Below are 21,778 nucleotides of genomic sequence, written 5' to 3'. Positions count from 1 at the left end.
GACATTATTACCTGCAGTGTTCCCTCAGTGAGGACTGAACTAGACAAAAGGGCCTTCTCCTACTCCGCTCCTGTTTCCTGGAATATCTTGTAAAAAGATCTGAAGCTCTCGACCTTGATCTCGACCTTTGACCTCTCTAAGTGGCTTTAAGAATCTGTTGGACTCCTGACAGGGACAAATGCAGACATGTTCCTGTTTTTAGTTTTCTACATTCGCCTTAGAATCTAGCTGTTTTTTTTTTGTTACCTTTTTCTTTTAGCCATCCTATTTGGTTAAAAAAAACAAAACAACCTGCAGTATGACTTTTTATAACTGTTTATTGTTGTTGCTGTTGTCCATTGTTGTCATCATTCTTTGTTGAAATCAGGTCTCTCTTGTAAATGAGTCCTCGAGGCTCAATGGGATTTACCTGTCTAAATAAAGGTTGAATGAATTACATCAAATCACATTGAAGCTCACGTTGTCTTGACCAATTAGTAACAGGAAAGTGGGTCTTAGAAAAGCAAGCACGTGTCTATGTGGCTTTGCAGTCAAATCATTGTAGAAGATGGAGTTCGTCGCACTGGAATAAAATATAGTTTTACTGGAGAAACAAGTAGCGCTCTGCCTCCTCCATAACAGGAGGCGATTTCTTCTCCTACTCAAGTGTCCGGCACCTCCTACTCTGACTAACGATATGTCCCCTTTGGATGAATCAAGGTGCAGGCGCGTGGGTCAAATGACCAATTTCAGTCTCTAGCAAGAAAGACGCATCATTTCAGCGACTCCCTTTAAATTTGTGTCACAATAAACTGTTTTTAAATCGTGTTGATGATAGGCCAAGTAAACTCAGAGTTATAAGTAATCCACGCCACGTCTTTTTTCTGAAAAGAGTCAAATCTCAAACGCGTTCCAGCGAGAAGCAACCTCCCCCCTCCTTTCTGACAGATCTGGACTCTGAAAGTTGTTTGCCAAGCACCAAATAATCTGCAGGAAAATAAGAAAAAGACACGGAAGTTGAACGGAGTTCAGTGCACGATAAAGTTCGGGTGAGTGTGTGTGTGTGTGTGAGTGTGTGTGTGTGGGGGGGGGGGGGGGGTGAGTTGGTGGGTAATGAAGATCATTTGTTTTAAGATCATTTGTTTTAAAAGAGGAAGAGTGGACCGAGCCCAGGTCTGACTGCTCAGAGGAGGGGGTCCAGAACCAAGCATCAGCTCTGAGCTCTGGAGAACAGAGGAGGATGTGGATGTTGACCCAGAAGGTTGACTAATGGAGGAAAAAACACTTTTAAAATAAATTACAGTAAAATAAATATTTTGTCAATTAAAAAAAATAATGTAGAGGTTTGAAACAAAAACTCTACAAGCATTAAAATAAAAATAATTTAAATGAGATTGATTTATTTGAGTTAAAGGGTTAAAACTGTCTAATTCAAATAAGATAATGTCTGTAGTTACAAAACTGAGATTTTTGAGTTTCATACATTCAGCTGGGAGCTGCAAGATAAAAAATAAAGATAATTTCATTGTGAAATAATTCTCTATTAGATGATTGTATTATAAAATGTATGCTGATTATGACTTCATAATTCTTTTCATGCCTGTGATGCTGGTAAGCAGCATCGCATCAATTATGTGAAGGGGACATGTCCCTCTCATATTTAAAAAATATTTGTTTGGACCCCCCCACATTTACCATGAACTATTAGTTCACCCAGCGCTGTTTGCATTTCTTTGTGAACAAATCTATTCTACTTGATTAACAGAAGAATACTCAAAGCACTAAAAGTCCACTCTGGGTTTTCAATAGGGTTGGGCATTTTTTAAATTTGAATGATTCCCGTTCCGATTCTTTATTTCGATTCCGATTCTTATCGATTCTCGGTTCCGGGTCTGTTTAGAGGTGAGATTTAAAAAAAAAAAAAAATAAAACTTTGTTTAAATGAGCTTTATAGCCAGAGTTCTTTCTGGATTAAATAATTTAAACTTCTCTATTTTAATTTGAATTTGAACCGAACTGCTTCGGTCAGTGTATGGATTGAAACATGACTCTTCTTTCGGTGTCAAGTTTCGGTATTGGCTGTAACGTGACACTTGGTTTCAGCACTCCGGCAGGTAAAACACAGACATATAGCAAACAGACTACATGTTTGCACCCAGAGCTGTATAGAGATACTGTATAGCTGTATGTCTGGCGCTGGTTAAGCCCACAGACGGGGTTCACGTGTGCAGCGCGTGTGGCATTGAACGGCTTCAATTTACGAGCAGAAAGTTGCTCCGTGTTTGTCTGCAAGGAGAGAGAAGGACTGCAGCCTCCCCCCTCCTCTCAGTGTTAAAGTCAGCCTGTGAGTGTTGAACGGCCTGATTCAACATCTCCATGACCGTACTCTGCTTCATCAAAGAACTCCGAGGACGGAGCTGTGTCTGGGATTTCAGCTGGTAAGTTTATGTTTGTTAACGTTACTACAGCTTTATACGTGCATCACTGTGAGTTCAACTAGAATCCATGTAACGCTAAGATCTAAAAAAAAATAATCTGGTCCACTGGACATTAAAAAAATAAAACTAAAAAATTGTAGAAACATTTCGTCTTTCATTCGAAAGACTTCCTCATTCTGAGGTGCTGTATTCAGCTCAGTCTTATAAATAGCACCTTCTCAGAGTGGATCAACCAGTTTGCTGCTGACAACCAAAACCAGCTGATCACATGCTCAAGAAGGACCATCAGCCTAACAATGGATCATTAGCACCTGATGGCTGTTTACTGTTCACAGAGGGCTGAGTGATACTAGCAATAACAGCATTGTAAGAGGGGGACAGTTGAACACGGAGGCCTCTGCTCCTGTTTAATGATGGACACTTTATTTTCAGAAAGATGGCCTCCTTTACTCCTCTCTCAAACCATCGTTCCTCTCTATCAAGGATGTGAACATCTTAATCCCTAAAAGAGTGATCGCTGGCCTGGAGATGAGTGTAGACCTCAGAGTCCTGGCCTGATGATGTTGATCATCTTTGCTGGGCTATCCTTGTGGCCAGTGGCTGTTTAGTTTCCCCGATGTAAGACTGATCACCCTCATGACACTGAACAGCATACACAATATTACTCTGTTTGTGCCGGGGGACTGGATCTTTGGGATGAACCAGTCTTTAATGTATTTTGGGGTTTAAAAGCCACTGGGACGTTGTGTTTAGAAAATAAACGTCTCCGTTTCTCTGATACTCCCTCAACATACGGAATGACCACTGGTCTGGGTCTGGGTTCCTCCTTTTCACCTGATGGCTGACTGGAGTCCTGTTTGAGTTTCTTTCTGTGTTCAGGAAGGCCCAGTTAGGATATCCACATTGCTCTAGAGCCTGTCTTGTGTAGGATTTTTCCTTCTGCCTGGCTCCTGAGTTAGTAGGGATGCTGTCTGCTCTGTGATACAGAGTCCTGATGACTCCTAACTTGTGCTCCAAAGGGTGATGGGAGTCAAACTGTAAATACTGGTATGTGTGGGTGGGTTTGTGGTGCACCTCGCTTTGCAAATGTCCTCTATCGGAGACTGAGACCTCACAGTCCAAGAAAGCCAACCTGCCATTTTTTACATCTTCTCGTGTGAACTTGATGTATTTAAACACAGAGCTGATGTGGTCAGTGAAATGTTGGACTTCCTGAGATTTAATTTTAACCCAGGTGTCGTCAACATACCTGAACCAATGACTTGGTGGTGTCCCTGAAAAGGACGTCAAGGCTCTCCTTTCTTCCTCCTCCATGTACAGGTTGGCAACAATAGGAGAAACTGGAGATCCCATAGCACACCCATGTTTCTGCCTATAACATTGCTCCCCATATGTGAAGTAAGTTGACTGCAGGCACAGTTTCAAGAGTTGACACATTTCTGTGGAAAGCGTGGTCCTGCTGCTCAGAGTGGTGTCTGATTTTAATCTTAAACTGACCACCTCTACTGCATCATCAACAGGAATGCACGTAAAAAGTGATGTGACATCAAAAGAGACCATTGTTTCATCAGTCTCCATGATGACATCCCTCACCTTATCCACAAAGTCCATCATGGTGTTCTGTATGTGGTGTTCTGAGCTGCCAACTAAAGGGATGAGTACAGATGCCAGATATTTGGAAACATTGTAACTGACAGAGTTAATCATGCTAACAATAGGTCTTAAAGGTACACCTTGTTTGTGGATTTTCGGTATACCGTACAGACTAGGTGTGGCCTCCCCCGAGTACAGTCTGTGGTACAGAATACGGTCAATAGCCTTATCCTGCTCCAAAATTTTCAGGCAAAATTACTGAGCTCCCACTGATGGACTAACCTGATGCAGAATATCAAACAGAAAACAACTTGTACAACCCAGTCCAGATTAGCAGCAGGTACAGTATAAAATCAAACGGTTCTTGTTGAGGAAAATTATCATATCTGCTTCTCAGGCAGTATGTGTGAGCTTTCTGGACAGACAGTATCTCCTGCAGTGGAGAAAACATGTTTGCTGGGAGTGGAAGAAGCTTGAACACATAAATAAGAAAACAAGATCTGACAGCAAAGGATAAGTCTTGTGTTGGTTCCTCCAGCAGCAGCAGGGTCCTCAGACAGAACGGCTGGTGGAATGTCCTGGTACATCTACAGCCCTCTCTCCACTTGTTTCTTCATGGACATGGAGCTGTGACATTACGTTCTGTCAGTCAGAGTCAGATATTCTTTGTCATTCACACCCCATGTGGTACATGTGGTGGAATGAAATTATGTACACAGGGTCCCAGTTACATCCAACAATAAAATGTAAAAGAAAAACAATGATAACATCTAAAATATGAACTAAGAAAAACATCAACCAAATATACACTAAGCACTAATAGCATAAAAAACATTACCTCGAACGTCAGCACAAACATGAACATGAGTCTGTGTAAGCAGATTAACACGCATGAACACATCAACATTGAAACAGATCAGCAGCAACATGATTCACAGTGATTCTCCTGGTTAGAGATTCATGAGTCTAACAGCCTCATGGTAGAAGCTGTTCCTCAGTCTAGTGGTTCTACACTTAATGCTCCTCAACCTCCTTCCTGAGGGTTGTGGGGCAAAAAGTGTGTGTGCTGGGTGAGCGGGGTCCTTCATGATGCAAGTGGCCCTCTTCCTGCATCTGGAGGTGTAGATATCTGTGATGGCGGGGAGGCTGACTCCAACATCTTCTGTGCAGCCTTCACCACTCTATGCAAAGCTTTTCTTTCTGCAGCTGTGCAGCCTCCGTACCACACGTTGATGCTGGAGCACAGGATGCTCTCCACTGCACACCTGTAGAAGGAGGTGAGGACTGAGCTTCCAGAACAGCTCGTCTCAGCCATCTGTGCCTCTTCCTCAGCAAAAAGCTCCTCCAGTGGAGACTTTATGGACAGATTGCAGGGAGGCGGTTCCTAAACAAACAACAGGTTCATCAGTATTATCAGTAAGAATGGAATATTAAAGGCATGATCATTATTAAGTTTGAGAATCTATATAATTTCAGCTATCATACACTTACACTCTCCTCCTCATCCTCCACTCCCTCATTCTCAGGCCTTTCCTCAAACTGCATGGTGACCCCATCATCTCCACAGTCTTCCTCTGTTGACCACAGAGAACATTACTAGTATTTAGATTTCAGACTTTAAAAGCAGAAAAGGATTGTTGTGAATGACATTTTATCTGCTCAATCAGCTTTCTCTGGATCTGCTCCCTGACATGTCATCCATCTTCTGTTTAAAGCACAGAGCAGCTTTTCTCCACCTTACAACAAGATGGGATTAATTTATTTGAGATTATTTACTGGAGAAGTGGTCCATGGTAGGTGGTGTGTACTTGGGTTGATGGTTTTCACCATGTCCCTGCAAACATATAAAAAACATATAAAACATAATGTCACTGTTATTGTACTGTTAGCTTAGGATGGACTATTAATTTGCTTAGCTTTTTTTGTTTCTCTTTGTACTCCAGTGAAGACAGACATGTTTTCTCGGCACTCCGTACCCCCTCTGCTTCCCTGCTTGCACTCTTTCGTCCTGTGAACCCTCAAAAGAGCCCCTTTTTTTCCTGCATACCTTCCTAATTCGAAGGATCAGCTGGTCTCTCAACAAAATTGATCACCATCTCCCGACAGGATTCAGGGTAAGGAGGGACCCTCTTACCTCGACGGAAACAAATTGGATTCATGATGACAACTGTTTTTTTTTTTTCTGTTTGGCTGGTGAATTCTGGATTGTCTATAAAATGTGTGGATGTGTCCAAGCTCGGCAGCGCTCAGACTGAATTATGTGGAGTTTGCATCAAAGAGCTGGTGCAGCCGTTATCAGGACTGTGGACTCTAGCAGCACACATGAAGGTGGGAATAATCTTGGAGAAGCTGAGAGCTCGACTTTCAACTTTAAGGAATCAATTTGGCTGTTTGGAGTTTCCCTCAGAGGAATATATACCAGCGAGACTTTAAAAGGCAGAAACAACAATTCACGAGTTCTGTCTGACCCAAAACTGTGGCCTTGATGGCAGACTTATCTCAACTCCTTCTGGCATGTTTTGAAAAAAACAAAAATGCTTTGTCTCTTCACCCCTCCCTTCCCCAAGGCCGTGGACATGTGACGGAACCTGAGTCAAGTTAATAGACATCATCCAACATCTGCAAGGTGCTTGTAGGAGCGTTCATGTAAATAATGTCACTGTAATCAATGGAGGGAAGGAAAGTCACAGATACAAGGTGTTTTCTAGCATTCAGGGTTAGACAGGATCTGTTTCTGAAAAAGAAACCCAGTTTAACTTTCAGTTTCTTTACCAAGTTTTCCACATGGAGCTTAAAAGAGAGATGTGAGTCGACCAAGATACCCAAATATTTATAGGAATCAACAAACTCAATGGGGACACCATTTGAGGATGAAATCGGAGGAAGAACTGCTGGGACCAACTTCCTATTTGAAAAAAGCATCCCTTTGGTTTTGTCGGCATTTAGGACAAGTTTGAGGTGGAGCAAATCTGTCTGGATGATGTTGAATGCAGATTTCAAAAGCTGGAAAGCCTTTTCAGCTGTTTTAACTTGACAATAAACAACTGTGTCATCAGCATAGAAATGTAAGAATGCATCAGGGATGTTTTTACCTACATTATGTATGTAGATTGTAAAGACCTCACCTCCTACAAACTCTTCTTCGTTGGTTTTTGGCGCCTACTTCCTGCAAATTTTTCTTCATTGGTTTTCAGTGCCCCTCCCTGGGCTGCCACCTTACCGTGGTGGAGGGGTTTGAGTGTCCCAATGATCCTAAAAGCTATGCTGTCAGGGGCTTTATGCCCCTAGTAGGGTCACCCATGGCAGACAGGTCCTAGGTGAGGGACCAGACAAAGTGCAGCCCAAATACCCCAATGGTGACACAAATAAATGGACCTAGTGTTCCCTTGCCCGGACGTGGGTCACCGGGGCCCCACTCTGAAGCCAGGCCTGGAGATGGGGCACGCGGGCGAGCGCCTGGTGGCCGGGCTTTTACCCATGGAGCTCGGCCGGGCACAGCCCGAAGAGGAGACGTGGGTCCCCCTTCCCATGGGCTCACCACCTGTGGGAGGGGCCAAAGGGGTCGGGTGCAATGTGGGATGGGTGGTGGCCGAGGGCGGGTACCCTGGCGGTCTGATCCTCGGCTACAGAAGCTGGCTATTGGGACGTGGAATGTCACCTCACTGGTGAGGAAGGAGCCTGAGCTGGTGTGTGAGGCTGAGAGGTTCCGGATAGAAATAGTCGGACTCACCTCTACGCATGGCTCGGGCTCTGGAACCAGTTTCCTTGAGAGGGGTTGGACACTCTTCCACTCTGGAGTTGCCCCTGGTGAGAGGCGCCGAGCAGGCGTGGGCGTACTTATTGCCCCCCAACTTGGTGCCTGCGTATTGGGGTTCACCCCAGTGAATGAGAGGGTGGCCTCCCTCCACCTACGTGTGGGGGGACTGGTTCTGACTGTCGTTTGTGCTTATGCACCAAACGGCAGTTCAGATTATCCACCCTTTCTGGAGTCCTTGGAGGGGGTACTGGAAAGTGCACCTTCTGGGGACTCCTTTGTTCTGCTGGGGGACTTCAATGCTCGTGTGGGCAATGACAGTGAGACCTGGAGGGGTGTGGTTGGGAGGAACGGCCCCCCTGATCTGAACCAGAGGGTGTTCTGTTGTTGGACTTCTGTGCTCGTCATGGATTGTCAATAACGAACACCTTGTTCAAGCAAAGGGTGTCCATATGTGCTCTTGGCACCAGGACACCCTAGGCCGCAGTTCGATGATCGACTTGCTGAGGCAAAAACTTGGGCATGGAAGGAGTTCGGAGAGGTCATAGAGAACGACTTCCGCACGGCTTTGAGACGATTCTGGTCCACCATCCGGCGTCTCGGGGGGGAAAGCGGTACGCCCCCAACACAGTTTATAGTGGGAGTGGTGTGCTGCTGACCTCAACTCGGGATGTTTTGGGTCGGTGGGTGGAATACTTTGAAGACCTCCTCAATCCCACCGGCACTTCTTCCACTGAGGAAGCGGAGCCTGGGGACTCTGGGTCGGGCCCTCCAATCTCTGGTGCTGAGGTCACCGAGGTGGTTAAAAAGCTCCTCGGTGGCAGGGCCCCAGGGGTGGATGACATTCGCCCAGAGTTCCTTAAGGCTCTGGATGTTGTAGGGTTGTGTTGGCTTACGCGACTCTGCAATATTGCGTGGACATCGGGGTAAGTTCCCCTGGATTGGCAGACTGGGGTGGTGGTCCCCCTGTTCACGAAGGGGGACCGTAGAGTGTGTTCCAACTACAGGGGAATCACGCTCTTAAACCTCATTGGTAAGGTCTATTCGGGGGTTCTGGAGAGGAGGGTCCGTCGGATAGTCGAACCTCAGATTCAGGAGGAGCAGTGCGGTTTTCGTCCTGGCCGTGGAACACTGGACCAGCTCTACACTCTCAGCAGGGTCCTGGAGGGTGCGTGGGAGTTTGCCCAACCAGTCTACATGTGCTTTGTGGACTTGGAGAAGGCGTTCGACCGCGTCCCTTGGGGGGCCCTGTGGGGGGTACTCTGGGAGTATGGGGTACCGGGCCCTTTGATACGGGCTGTTAGGTCCCTGTACGGCCGGTGTCAGAGCCTGGTCCGCATCGCCGGCAGTAAGTCGGGCTTGTTCCCGGTGAGAGTTGGACTCCGCCAAGGTTGCCCTTTGTCACCGATTCTGTTCATAACTTTTATAGACAGAATTTCTAGGCGCAGCCAAGATGTTGAGGGGATCCGTTTTGGTGGCCTTAGGATTGCGTCTCTGCTTTTTGCAGATGATGTGGTCTTATTGGCTTCATCAGATCGTGATCTACAGCTTTCGCTGGAGTGGTTCACAGCCGAATGTGACGCGGCCGGGATGAAGATCAGTTCCTCCAAATCCGAGGCCATGGTCTTGAGCCGGAAAAGGGTAGAGTGCCCTCTCCGGGTCAGGGAAGAGGTCCTACCCCAAGTGGAGGAGTTCAAGTATCTTGGGGTCTTGTTCACGAATGAGGGAAAAATGGAGCGTGAGATCGATAGGCGGATAGGTGCAGTGTCTGCAGTGAAACGGGCGCTGTACAGGTCTGTCGTGGTGAAGAGAGAGCTGAGTCAAAAGGCGAAGCTCTCAATTTACCGATCGATCTACGTTCCCACCCTCATCTATGGTCACGAGCTTTGGGTTGTGACCGAAAGAATGAGATCTCTGATACAAGCGGCCGAAATGAGTTTTCTCCGCAGGGTTTCTGGGCTCTCCCTTAGAGACAGGGTGAGAAGCTCGATCATCCGGGATTTTCTCAGAGTAAAGCCGCTGCTTCTCCACGTCGAGAGGAGCCAGTTGAGGTGGCTTGGGCATCTGTTTAGGATGCCTTCTGGACGCCTCCCTGGTGAGGTGTTCCGGACACGTCCCACCGGAAGGAGGCCCAGAGGAAGACCCAGGACACGCTGGAGGGACTATGTTTCTCAGCTGGCCTGGGAATGCCTCGGGATTCCCCCGGAAGAGCTGGCCCAAGTGGCTGGGGAGAGGGAAGTCTGGGCCTCCCTACTTAGGCTGCTACCCCCGCGACCCGACCCCGGATAAGCGGAAGAAAATGGATGGATGGTTTTCAGTGGCAATTTCTTCTTTGGTGTTTGGCGGTTACTTCCGGTCAGCGGACTACGCATTGAAACTAGGAATCAAACGTAAATAAAGCAAAAGATTCCGCGAAAACCAGAACATTAGTTCCGGTTCCAAACGATTCACGATGCCCAACCCTAGTCATCATTTGATGTATTTGCACTCATGGTGTCTACTTTTATTGTTCAGTTTAGATGTGTGGTTTTGTTTCTTGAATACATATTATTTTATTTTAGTTTTGATTTAAAGTTTACTTCTTGTATTGTGATTTGTACATCTGTGGGTTAGAATAAAATTTAACTAAAGGCCGTATCTCTTCTTTAAACATGTTTGATGGAAATATTCATGAGAGATCCAATAATTTTGTGTCTTTTTATGATTTTTCAGCTGAGTTAACTTAAACAGATTATTCAATAGTCATTAAAGTGAAAACAGGATTTCATGATAAAGCCGGTACAGTTTATTAATATTTTAAATCTTGACTGATAAAAAAAAATCAAATTATTATTATTTTTTCCATCAGCTGTCATTAGTCCGGGCTAAGATTGTAAAATGTATATATTTTTTAAATACATAAAATGTTATTTAAAATCTTTGCCACCCCTCTGTCCCAGTCTGCTGGGGTTGGGGTTTGGCCTTCATGAGCAAGTGAGGCCGGGGTCCAGGCAATGGCATTCTGCGATTCAGCAGCTCCGGTGGAGGACCGGGAAGAGTCGGGGACCGGCAGAGCTCCATCTAGGTCGCTCTGAATTATCAGTGACCAACAGTCTTCTGACGTTTCGGTGTGGTGCGACTCGGCTCACTTGGTCCGCTTGAGAAGAAAGGACCAAAAAAGGGGCCGGTTCCGAGAAAAAAAGACAGTTGAAATGCACTCAAACCGGTACCGAACTGACCTGAACCGGGCTGAAGAGGAGCTGTGGAAAAGGCCCATTAGCCTGGACTAATGACGGCTGATGGAACTATTTTAGCCTAGCTGCCAAGTCTTTTGTCATTCAGGCAACTCCTGGTTCAAGGTTCTGGTTTGCTGGTCTGTCCCAGATCTTGTAAAGCTCCAGATTGTCAGGATTTCATAAAGATTCTCAGTTGTCTTTATTAGTTGTTGAACTTTGTGATAAAGCTGTTCACGGTGCACTTTTAACATTCTGTTTGTCTCTTGATAAGGAGGAAATTTCCAACCACATCTCCTCCTTCATTCACAACTTTCAGGGTTTTGACAAGCGTAAGTTCTCCACACTCCATTAGTGCAGGTAAATGTGATCCTTCTGTTTTGTAACAATGCTGGATCTCTGCAGAACTCATGTACCTGGGAAGTTTCCTGCAGACCTTAAAAAGAGAGTGGACTGGTATTGACAGGCTGCGGATGGACAAGTTCTACCAGGTCAGTGTGAGGAGAATGTTGGGGACCAGCTCCTTCAGAAACACTTTTAACCCAAGCCTGAAGTTCATGAGAAACTTTTCAGAATGAGGCCAAGTTTATGTAAAGTTCAATTTCAAATTGTTTTAAGTGAACTGATTGATCCTTTTTCTTCTTAGGTAACAAAAATGTTGCACTCAGGTAACAATCTTAACAACAACAAAAAACCACATTATATATTCACGAATTCAAGTTCCGTCATTTTGGACGTGACCAGGAAGTATTTCTGTAATGTGGAAGGGGTAGAAAAGTGTTTTCTTGTGGTCTTGTTAAAATCATCCACTCTAATGATGGTACTGAAATTAAACTGATGCTGCTTTCAACCATTAAAGAGAACCAGAGCCACATTTTGAACCAATCAGAGCAGGGCGGGGCCTGCTGTCAGGTTCACTGTGAGCAGCAGAGAGAGACTGCTGGTGAAAGCTCACATGTAACATGTAAAACCTTGTGTTTTGAACCTAACTAAAGTCATGTTTCGCAGCTGGTTCGCTTCATGTTCAGACAAACCTTTGAGGTGCTGAAGAGGATGGACTGGGACAACAGGTAAGAGAACTTTTTTCACTTTGTTGGTAACTTGTTTGAAATGAACACCTGTTGACTCTTTGCTCTCAGTATGGTGGAGAAGTTTCTGCAGCTGCTGACTTCAGACCTTCTTCAGAGTGACAGCAAGGCTCCGGCTGGGCTGCAGTTCCACATCCTGAACCTGTACCTGACTGAACTGGCAGCAGTTGGTTCTGCACAGGTACACAACAACACTGTTTTTATCAGTTATTCACTTTCACCAGTTCTTTAAAACTTAATCCTAGGGCTGCAACTAACGATAATCAATTCATCGGCCAATTATTTTTTTGATTAATTGATGAATCGGCAAAAAAAACAAAAAACATTTTAATTTCCACCCCTTTATTCCAAAATTTTACATTTGACTGATAGCAATTCGCACAAAAAAACAGGTTTTGCTGTTTGCCTATTCTGTTAGTAAAATATATAATAATAATAAAAAAGTTTGTCAAATAGCTTAAAAAAATAAATGTACACAAAAATATATACAAATGTATACTTTATACCTGCACAATATGTAGCTACTTTGTAAAATGTGTCCTTGAGGGAAGAGTGTAACCTGGATTCTTCAACCATCGACAGAGGCCTCATGTCAGTGACGATCATGTTCAGGATGTTTCAGTGAAGACAGCTGCTGCTGTGGTGTCCTTGATGTCTGTCCATCATGAAGGCTGTCATTGTTTGTTGTTGTTTCCTGGAATGAGAGAGTAAATATGTATTATAGCTAGGGCTTTAACAGACTACTCGAGTAATCTACACATCGATTCCTGGGACTTCTATCGAGTTTTTAAATTTCACGTCGAGTATTCGTAGTGACGTCATTACGTCGCCGTGACGTCACGTGTCACGTGATCCGCACCGGGTGTGGGTTTCGAAATGGATTCCTCCAAGCAGACGGATGAAACGGAGCAGGCACAGTTTTGGCAAACAGGTAGAAATGCATCAGTAGTCTGGAACTATTTCACTAAAGAATCTTTCGGTTCAACTACCGTAAGGAAACAGAAAATGAATCAACTTCCTGACTGTTTGGAGCTCGTTGTGAACCGGTGTTATACCATATTCTGTGACCACCGTATATTGTGACCGTAGGGGGGCAGTGCTGCATGCATTGTTGCAGGTCAAAGAATATGGTGTAACACCGGGTCCAATAGACCGAACCAGAACCAGCTTCCTTTGACCTTGCTTCACAAACAAAAAGCAAAAAATATTAATCTCTAAACCTATAAAAAACCTATAAACATATTAATCTCTAAAACTAAACCTAATACGTACCACAGCTGGCGGTCATCCTGCCATACATGCAGTGTCTTCAGACTTTGCCAGCAAATTAAAAGTTGAAGCTTAATCATTAAATTATCTTTGTGTTAGATTTATTTATTGTTAGGGACGGGAGCTGGCTGCGGATCACCGGACCTGGAAACCCTGTCCAGCCCATGTCTCTCCCCCCGGCTCGAATCTCCCTCAGAAGTGGCAACTCTCATTATCAATAAATCAAGGAAACGTCAATTAAGTTTTATCAATTATATTTTAAAAAAAGAAAGGAAAAGGTTACAATTTACAGCGCTGGTGTCTCCGATCTGTGACGCGTTCACAGACCCGGAAGAGCCCGATGTCCCGTGTCATTAATCATTTATAGGGACCTAGACTCCTCCTTTGCAGAAGGGGAGCTCAACCTGTCAGTGTATGAGGGGGCAGTGTGATCTCAGTGGATCTTATGTGGTTCTGATGTGTTAGGAAATATGAGGCGGTGCTTCAAAATCTTTTCTATGTGATGTGGCGAGCAGATTAAACTCTATTTCTTGACAGATATTGAATCCCAGGGAGACTCTTTTTAAAAGAGTTGTTGGCCCAGTTGAACCCAGTCAGAACCGGGTCATAATTTCATTATAATCCCGTCTCTGAGCAGATCAAAACCATAGGACCAGTCTAGATAAGAAATATCCAACAACTCCCCCTGGTCGAGGGACCCTAAAAAAGGGTTCCCTCGAATAAACTCAGAGTTCATTACCGCCAAATATGCAAACAATTAATCATTTTTCCTCTGGTTGAATGTAAATTACTTCTTATATGTTGGCGGGAGATGCCTACAGGCTATAGCGTGTGACCTGGCAGCCTCAGGTCAAATAAGATGCCAGAGCTGACGGCTAGCGTGAGACCTGCCAGCCTCAGGTCGTCTGACCCAGCATCTGGACATCTGCCTAGAACTTCAGCATCCCCCTGTTGTGGTGAATGACATAATGGAAATTTCTAACATTTGTCTAAGTCAGTTCTTTAAATATATGATTTAATGATTGCAGAAGGCGTCCTAATGCAAGAAAGAGTTCTTATCTAATAGATGTTGATCGGTTTGTAGAACCTGAACTTCTCTTTTTGACGCCAAGGGCAGGCCTGGTCCATTTTGTCCATCTGGAAAGGAAAAAGAAAAAACTGTGCCCCCTTTCCCTTCAGTCATGCAGTACCCAATTTATTTGCACAGAGCGCTGCCGTTATGTTTAGCCTGTCACAGCAGGAAATGTGTTTGTGTGAATAAAATCTGATTTAATCAATTGACATGTTTTAAGGTGCATATTGTATGTAAATAACAGAACCTCCCAACTCCCCCTTGTGATCTAATATAAAAAAAAACATTCCCAATTAATTAACAAATCAATTCACCCATTCAAACACCATTCAATTTTATATTGAAAAATGTCATAAGTTCACCCCCTGGAAAATCTATATTATAAAACCCCATTTTATGCACAAACTGGATTCCAAAAAAGTTGGGACACTAAACAAATTGTGAATAAAAACTGAATGCAATGATGTGTAGATGGCACATGTCAATATTTTATTCGTAAAATAACAGATGACAGATCAAAAGTTTATTCTGAGTAAATGTAACATTTTAAAGGAAAAATATGTTGATTCAAAATTTCACAGTGTCAACAAATCCCAAAAAAGTTGGGACAAGTAGCAATAAGTGGCTGGAAAAAGGAAATTGAGCATATAACGAACAGCTGGAAGACCAATTAACACTAATTAGGTCAATTGACAACATGATTGGGTATAAAAAGAGCTTCTCAGAGTGTCAGTGTCTCTCAGAAGCCAAGATGGTAAGAGGATCACCAATTCCACCATTGTTGCACAGAAAGATAGTGCAGCAGTACCAGAATGATGTTACCCAGTGTAAAATAACAAAGACTTTTAAGTTATCATCATCAACCGTGCATAACATCATCAAAAGATTCAGAGAATCTGGAACAATCGCTGTGCGTAAGGGTCAAGGGCGTAAAACTCTACTGGATGCTCGTGATCTCCGGGCCCTTAAACGTCACTGCACCTCAAACAGGAATGCCACTGTCAAGGAAATAACAGAATGGGCTCAGGAATACTTCCAGAAAGCATTGTCAGTGAATACAATCCACCGTGCCACAGTGAGTAGGAGAAAGTCCTTTTGTCTAGTTCAGTCTTCACTGAGGGAACACTAAAAATCCATTTTTGAATTGGTCTTAAGTAATATTCTCATTTTCTTAGCTACTGAGTTTGGGGTTTTCATTAGTTGTCAGTTATAATCATACATTAAAAGAAATAAACATTTAAAATATATCAGTCTGTGTGTAATGAATGAATATAATATACAAGTTTCACTTTTTGAATGGAATTACTGAAATAAATCAACTTTTTCATGATATTCTAATTTTATGACCAGCACCTGTATTATTCACTATTAAATGCTCACTAAATTTCTGAAATAAGACATGGAAAAATGTGCTGCCAGACCAAATTTGATTTTAATATTTACCATGTTGGGTTTATAAGACAAGGTTTGATTTTCAGTTGAAAAATCAGAGAACAAATTACACACAAACTGAAAAGACATGGTGCATATTCAAATCTGTATTTCTGATCACCACCAAAAAATTAATTCACTGAAATTTTAGAATTTATTCACCTCAGAAACCTAGACCAATAACCTGCCTGCACTGATGTGAAGGGTGATCCTGAGATGTTGCCTACAGTAAATAGTCCCGGTATGGCTCACAGACGGTGGTTCTGATGCTCCAGATGTCACGCCGCTGAGAGTCACTTGTCTCGTTCTCACGAGGTTCTTGTTAATCTTCATAACCGAGAATGTCTTCTCACACAAGTACATCAAGTCAAACAAACTCATCATTTTTTTAGCAATTGCTTGAATCTCTTGGAACCTGCCTTTATCCAGCTTGTGGCAAAAGTTGACCAGAGGGAGCAGTTGGTGCCGACTGTGACACTCGGCGTCAGACTGCAGCTCAAAGAGCTCCTGCTGCAGGTGGTCTGGAGTGTCATCAGGATCAACTGAGAAAGGAGAGGAAAACGGAGCGGTCCTTTTTCAATAGCTGCAAAATCCTGAACGCGCTGTTGAAATACCTCAGCCAGAGATGAAATGGCTGCTGCACATCTCAGCTGCTTCACTTTTTCGAAGCGTTCTTCCACTTAGCTTGTCGTAGTTAGCACGTTTCGTTTTCCTCTTGATGCTGAATTCCTTGAAAACAACCAAAGTCTTTTGGCAAATTAGGCAGATGCAGTTGTTTGTATTTCAGTGAAAAACCACTCAGATTCCCACTAGTTGTGGAAGTGGTGGCCCTCTTCTTCTTTTGATTTTTATTGGTGGGGCAGCAGCCCCGCTGTCAGCTTTTCTTTTTTTACAGTCACCCTTTTAGAAATGGCCTGGAAAGGGTCACACTGCCATCTTCTGTGAAACTTAAAATAGCTTTTGTATGCGTGTATTTAAAACTGTAGTCAACGGTACTGGTGGGCCGCATATTATTGATTTTATGACGGAGGCTGCAGGCCGGTGTGAACACAGGCTGCAAATGGCCCCCGGGCTGGAGTTTAAACATGCCTGCGCTAAAGTCACTGAAATCAATCATGTGACCATCATGAGCCGGCGAGTTGATTGGCTCCAAATAGAAAAAAATAGTCAGTCAGAGTAGGCGGCGCCAGACACTTAAGTAGGCAGCAAATTCACCGCCTGTTATTGAGAAGGCAGGTGTTTGTGTTATATACCAATACTCTGTGAGGGGGTGGTCTATTAAAGAAGAAACATTTCGTGAAGTCAGGCAGTGTGTTCAATGAACATGTTCCGCTCTACATTTTGACTGTTTGATCCACAGCTGTTCTGCTTCTGATGTGCTCCATAAATGAGCTTGTGCTTTTCTGTTTCACAGCTCACTGCCAATCAGAACCTGACGTTCATTGAACCCTTCTGCAAAACAGCAGCCAAAACCAAGAAGTAAGTTTTTATCAACACTGTTTTCTCTGAGTAATTAATGGTCCACTGTGTCCGACTTGCATCATTGGACCTCAAAAGATTGTTTTATTGGTTCATTACCTCATGAGCTTAATGTTTAAAGTACAACATTTTCCTCTAAAATGAGTGAAGTGGTTATCTGGTGTCGACATGTACGAGTCTGAAAAGGAAAAAACTAAGCCTGCCTTCTCATCGTTTTCTGTAGAAAACTTCCAAACTGTGCATCTGTAAGACAAACACAAACAGCCAACAATTTGTAGGGATGGGACCGATCCGATCCAGTATCGGTATCGGCCTCCGATACCAGCATAATTTACGCATCGGATTTTTCCAATCCACCTGCCGATATTTCCGATCCATGATGCATGTTGGTTTCAAACTATGGAATGGATTTCCTGAACGGAGGCGTGTCTCATGAACCCAGAGTAATAAGACCCGCCTCACTTTCAGGAAATCCAGTTCATAGTTTGCAGCCAGCTACAACGTGAGGACTGAGTTAGCAGCACTGTGGCTAACAACTAACAAACTTTTCATCTAAACATGTCGCTGTGTGGAAGTATTTTACACTAAACACCACAAAACAAGACAGCAACGTGCACTGTCTGCAGAGCCACAGCGCCACATTAAACCACGGTAAAGTTAGTTTTACGATGGACATTCGAGCTCCGTGGATTCAGCGGGGCGCTGCTCTTTGCTCAACCCACAACAGGCGACTCGACCCCGGCCAGCCGCGTCCAATCTGCCCCGCTCAGTCTGCCCGTCTCTGAGGAGGGACAGACTGAGCGCAGCTGACCCAAATCAGGCTGCCTGCTTCGGACTGAACAAGACGACGTTGCTGAAAACACGGAGCTCTAAATTTTAGAGAAGTTGTTAAACTTCATCATAATTAATGATCGACCACTATCAGTTGTAGAAAACGAAGGATTTCACAGTTTGATACTTGCAGCCAAGATACAGTTTACCCTCCAGGAGATATTTATCAGTACAACAGTAGACAATCATAAAAAACATATGATTTCAAAATTATATTAAAAACACAAACAGCTACATTATAAAGTGATGTAAAATACTAAAAACAGGAACATGTCTGTTGGTTTATGCCATGAACTTAGCAGATGTTTGAAGCCATTTAACATTTATTTAATTTAATTCATTTATTTAAAAGAAAAAAATTTAAAAAAATCATGAAAAAGAAAACATTGAATGAAAAGAGTGCTGAAAGAAGAAAAAAAATTCTTATATCTGCCCCTTATTTAAAAAAAATATAAAATAACTTTAAACAATCACTTAAATTAATCACTTTAATATCCACTTTAAAACTAGGAATAAAAAACAAACATGTTTTGTGTTAGAATTTAATTCTAACTTTAAAACTTATCCAACTTTAATAAAACTTACCTCAAGTTGCCTTTTTGGACATGCATGCATATATTTGTACACATTGTACTGAGAGCAGATTATTACAGCCTCATATAAAATCCACGATGATCATGATATCGAACTGGATCGGTATCGGCTGATATTTAGATCTAGGTATCGAGATCGGATCGGAAGTAAAAAAAAGTGGATTGGTGCATCCCTAACAATTTGTACTCAAAACCTTTTTCATTGCTAAAACCATTATATGCAACAAAAACTAGAACTGTAAGCAGTCCTGATGAGGACCCAAGGCCCCAAAGCCTCAGAGGACTTCATGAACCTAATTTAAGGACAGAATATTTTTAGACTTTAGAGTGACATGGTTATTCAATTCAGTTGTATTTATTTAGCACCTTTTCACAACAAAGTGACCTCAGAGCACATAACGCAAACATTCACACGTTTTACAAAATTACTAAAACATTCACAGACTATAAAACGAACAAAAACGTTTGTGAGACAGAAATAACCCTGAGTTATCTTGAGGAAGTTTTGATCGTTTGCTAGTCGAGATGTATTTTTTTCTCAGATATCTTCCGACATTTTGTTCAATAAATTCCACATTGTCATCAGCGTATAGTAGGATTTTCTGTTGAAAATGAAAGCCGAGTAAACCAGGGTCTACCACCCATCATTCTGGCAAACATGTTAAGATGGCTTTGTTTGATTGGACCAGCACTGCGGCAGACACATGTACCCTCTTGACCTTGGTGACCTTTAGACCTGCTCATCCTGTGACCTCTCCCCCCTCCTGTTTCTAGTCGACTGCTGTTCAGTGCCATCTGCAGCAACATCTTCACCACCATCATTGACCAGGCTCCGTTTGCTGTTCAAGATCTGATGAAGGAGTTGAAAGCCTCAGACTCTTATTCAGGGCAGGCTTCAGAGGAGGAGGAGGAGGAGGAGGAGGAGAACAGAAGTGAAGAAGATGAAACTAGGACAGTCTGCAGGAAGTCAGCAGGAAAACAGATCAATGGTACACATCCCTCAGTTACAACCATACGAGGTTAAAACCACATTTATTGTTTGAATTCTCACAAATTTTGTTCTTGTTTTGAAATGAGCAATTGTTTGTTGGTGCATGGAGGAACTTGTCTTTCAGAGGAGCGACACCCGTCTCTCTGTTCAGGGTAACGCTGTCTTGAAACAGTAATTCAGACAATACTTTAATAGTCCGTGGTCATTTCAGTGGAATCAAATGTGTGAAGGTTACACCTCCCACCTAACTCAGAAAGATGGAGAGGAAATAAGTTTCTGCAGCAAGCCTGTAAATTTAGTTTAAACTATATTCTTGTTGAAAATATGTCAATGTCTGTGTAGAGTGTTGTTTGTGTCTGTATGGCTGAGCTGGTGTGATGGTGATGGTGGTGGGTGGGTGTTATTTTGTGTGTGTGTTTTGATGAAAAAAAAAAAATATATATATATATATATATATATATATTCAGTAAATCCATTTCATAGTTTGCAGCCAGCTACAACATGAGTAAATACTCTTTTACCTCTTTACCTCTGCTGAGGACTGAGCAACACTGTGGCTAACCAACTACATCGTAACATGTCCACTGTGTGGAAGTATTTTACACTAAACACCGCAAGACAGCAACATGAAATGTCTGCAGAGTCACTGTACCGAGACGAGGAAGCTCTGTCGCGACCTACAATACAACAAACTTAATAAACAGGATTCCTCCTGGATGCCTCCCTGGTGAGGTGTTCCGGACACATCCCACCGGGAGGAGACCCAGAGGAAGACCCAGGACACGCTGGAGGGACTGTTTCTCGGCTGGCCTGGGAACGCCTCGGGATTCCCCCGGAGGAGCTGGCCCAAGTGGCTGGGGAGAGGGAAATCTGGGCCTCCCTACTTAAGCTGCTTCACCGCGACCCGACCCCGGATAAGTGGAAGAGAATGGATGGATTGATTAATAAATATTTGAAAAAGCACCACATTAAAGAGCACGAGGATTGTTTAGCCAGGCACTGCGGTAAAGTTAGTTTTACGTGGGATGTTCAAGCTCCGTGGCTTCAGCGGTGTGTTTCTCTCGTTCATTCCGAAGCAGACAGTCTGATTTCAGTCAGCCGTGCTCATTCTGCTCGTCTTGGAGGAGGAGCAGAATGAGCACGCGTAGCTCAGTTCAGTAGTCTGCACTCGGTTCTGTTGACGCAGCACGGCACCCCCTTTTATAATGGTAGGGGAAACACTGACCGCATCGACCACCGATTTATGATCAAGTCTGACCGCAGAGCCATACCTGAGTCTGACTGTGCCCTAACAGCAACTGGGAACCAACAGCAACTGGGAACCATCAGCAACTGGGAACCATCAGCAACTGGGAACCATCAGCAACTGGGAACCAACAGCAACTGGGAACTGTGCAGCTCAAACCTCGAGAGCAGCTGCTTTCCTGAGTCTCAGGAAATTGGCTTATGGCTGTTCTGTCAATGATCAGCAGTCCTTTCAGGCAGCATTTAATTTTTCAGCATTTGTCACAAGTTTTGGAAGTTATAGCTCATTTAAAGGCAACTTTTTTTGTAGGTTACATTTATGTAGATCTATTGTCTAATCTATGTAGATTTGCGCTTTAATTTTATTTAGTTTTTTTTTTTTTAACTGCACCTGCACTTTAGTTTTTTTTGGTGGATTTTGTTCAATATTTTGTGCAGACTTTCTCAATCTAAATAACAGAAGGATAATTTTTATTTTTTATACTTTGAGACTAAAAACTAAATAAAGTAATTACAGTAAAATTAACCCTTGTTTATATATACAAACCGGATTCCAAAAAAGTTTGGACACTAAACAAATTGTGAATAAAAACTGAATGCAATGATGTGGAGATGGCAAATGTCAATATTTTATTTGTAATATAACATAGATGACAGATCTAAAGTTTAATCTGAGTAAATGTAACATTTTAAAGGAAAAATATGTTGATTCAAAATTTCACAGTGTCAACAAATCCCAAAAAAGTTGGGACAAGGAGCAATAAGTGGCTGGAAAAAGGAAATTGAGCATATAACGAACAGCT

General features: G+C 43.1%; 1 protein-coding gene across 1 annotated transcript in view; it reads left to right on the top strand.

The window, feature by feature from the left end:
• LOC119419434 (ribosomal RNA processing protein 1 homolog A) overlaps positions 1-21,778 on the top strand; it is a gene marked incomplete in the record, with an annotated part of 99,633 nt that overhangs the window by 37,800 nt on the left and 40,055 nt on the right. The window contains 6 exon segments of the mRNA XM_037686738.1: positions 11,251-11,308; positions 11,382-11,467; positions 11,985-12,046; positions 12,116-12,245; positions 17,251-17,315; positions 19,514-19,728. Of these exon segments, the coding sequence (XP_037542666.1) occupies positions 11,251-11,308; positions 11,382-11,467; positions 11,985-12,046; positions 12,116-12,245; positions 17,251-17,315; positions 19,514-19,728 (616 nt within the window).

The sequence above is a fragment of the Nematolebias whitei genome, chromosome 13 (assembly GCF_014905685.2).
Source record: "Nematolebias whitei isolate Nwh7 chromosome 13, NemWhi1, whole genome shotgun sequence".
In the NCBI taxonomy this organism is placed as follows: Eukaryota; Metazoa; Chordata; class Actinopteri; order Cyprinodontiformes; family Rivulidae; genus Nematolebias; species Nematolebias whitei.
The sequence above is the reverse complement of the archived record's forward strand: the minus strand, read 5'-3'. Positions and strand labels throughout refer to the sequence as shown.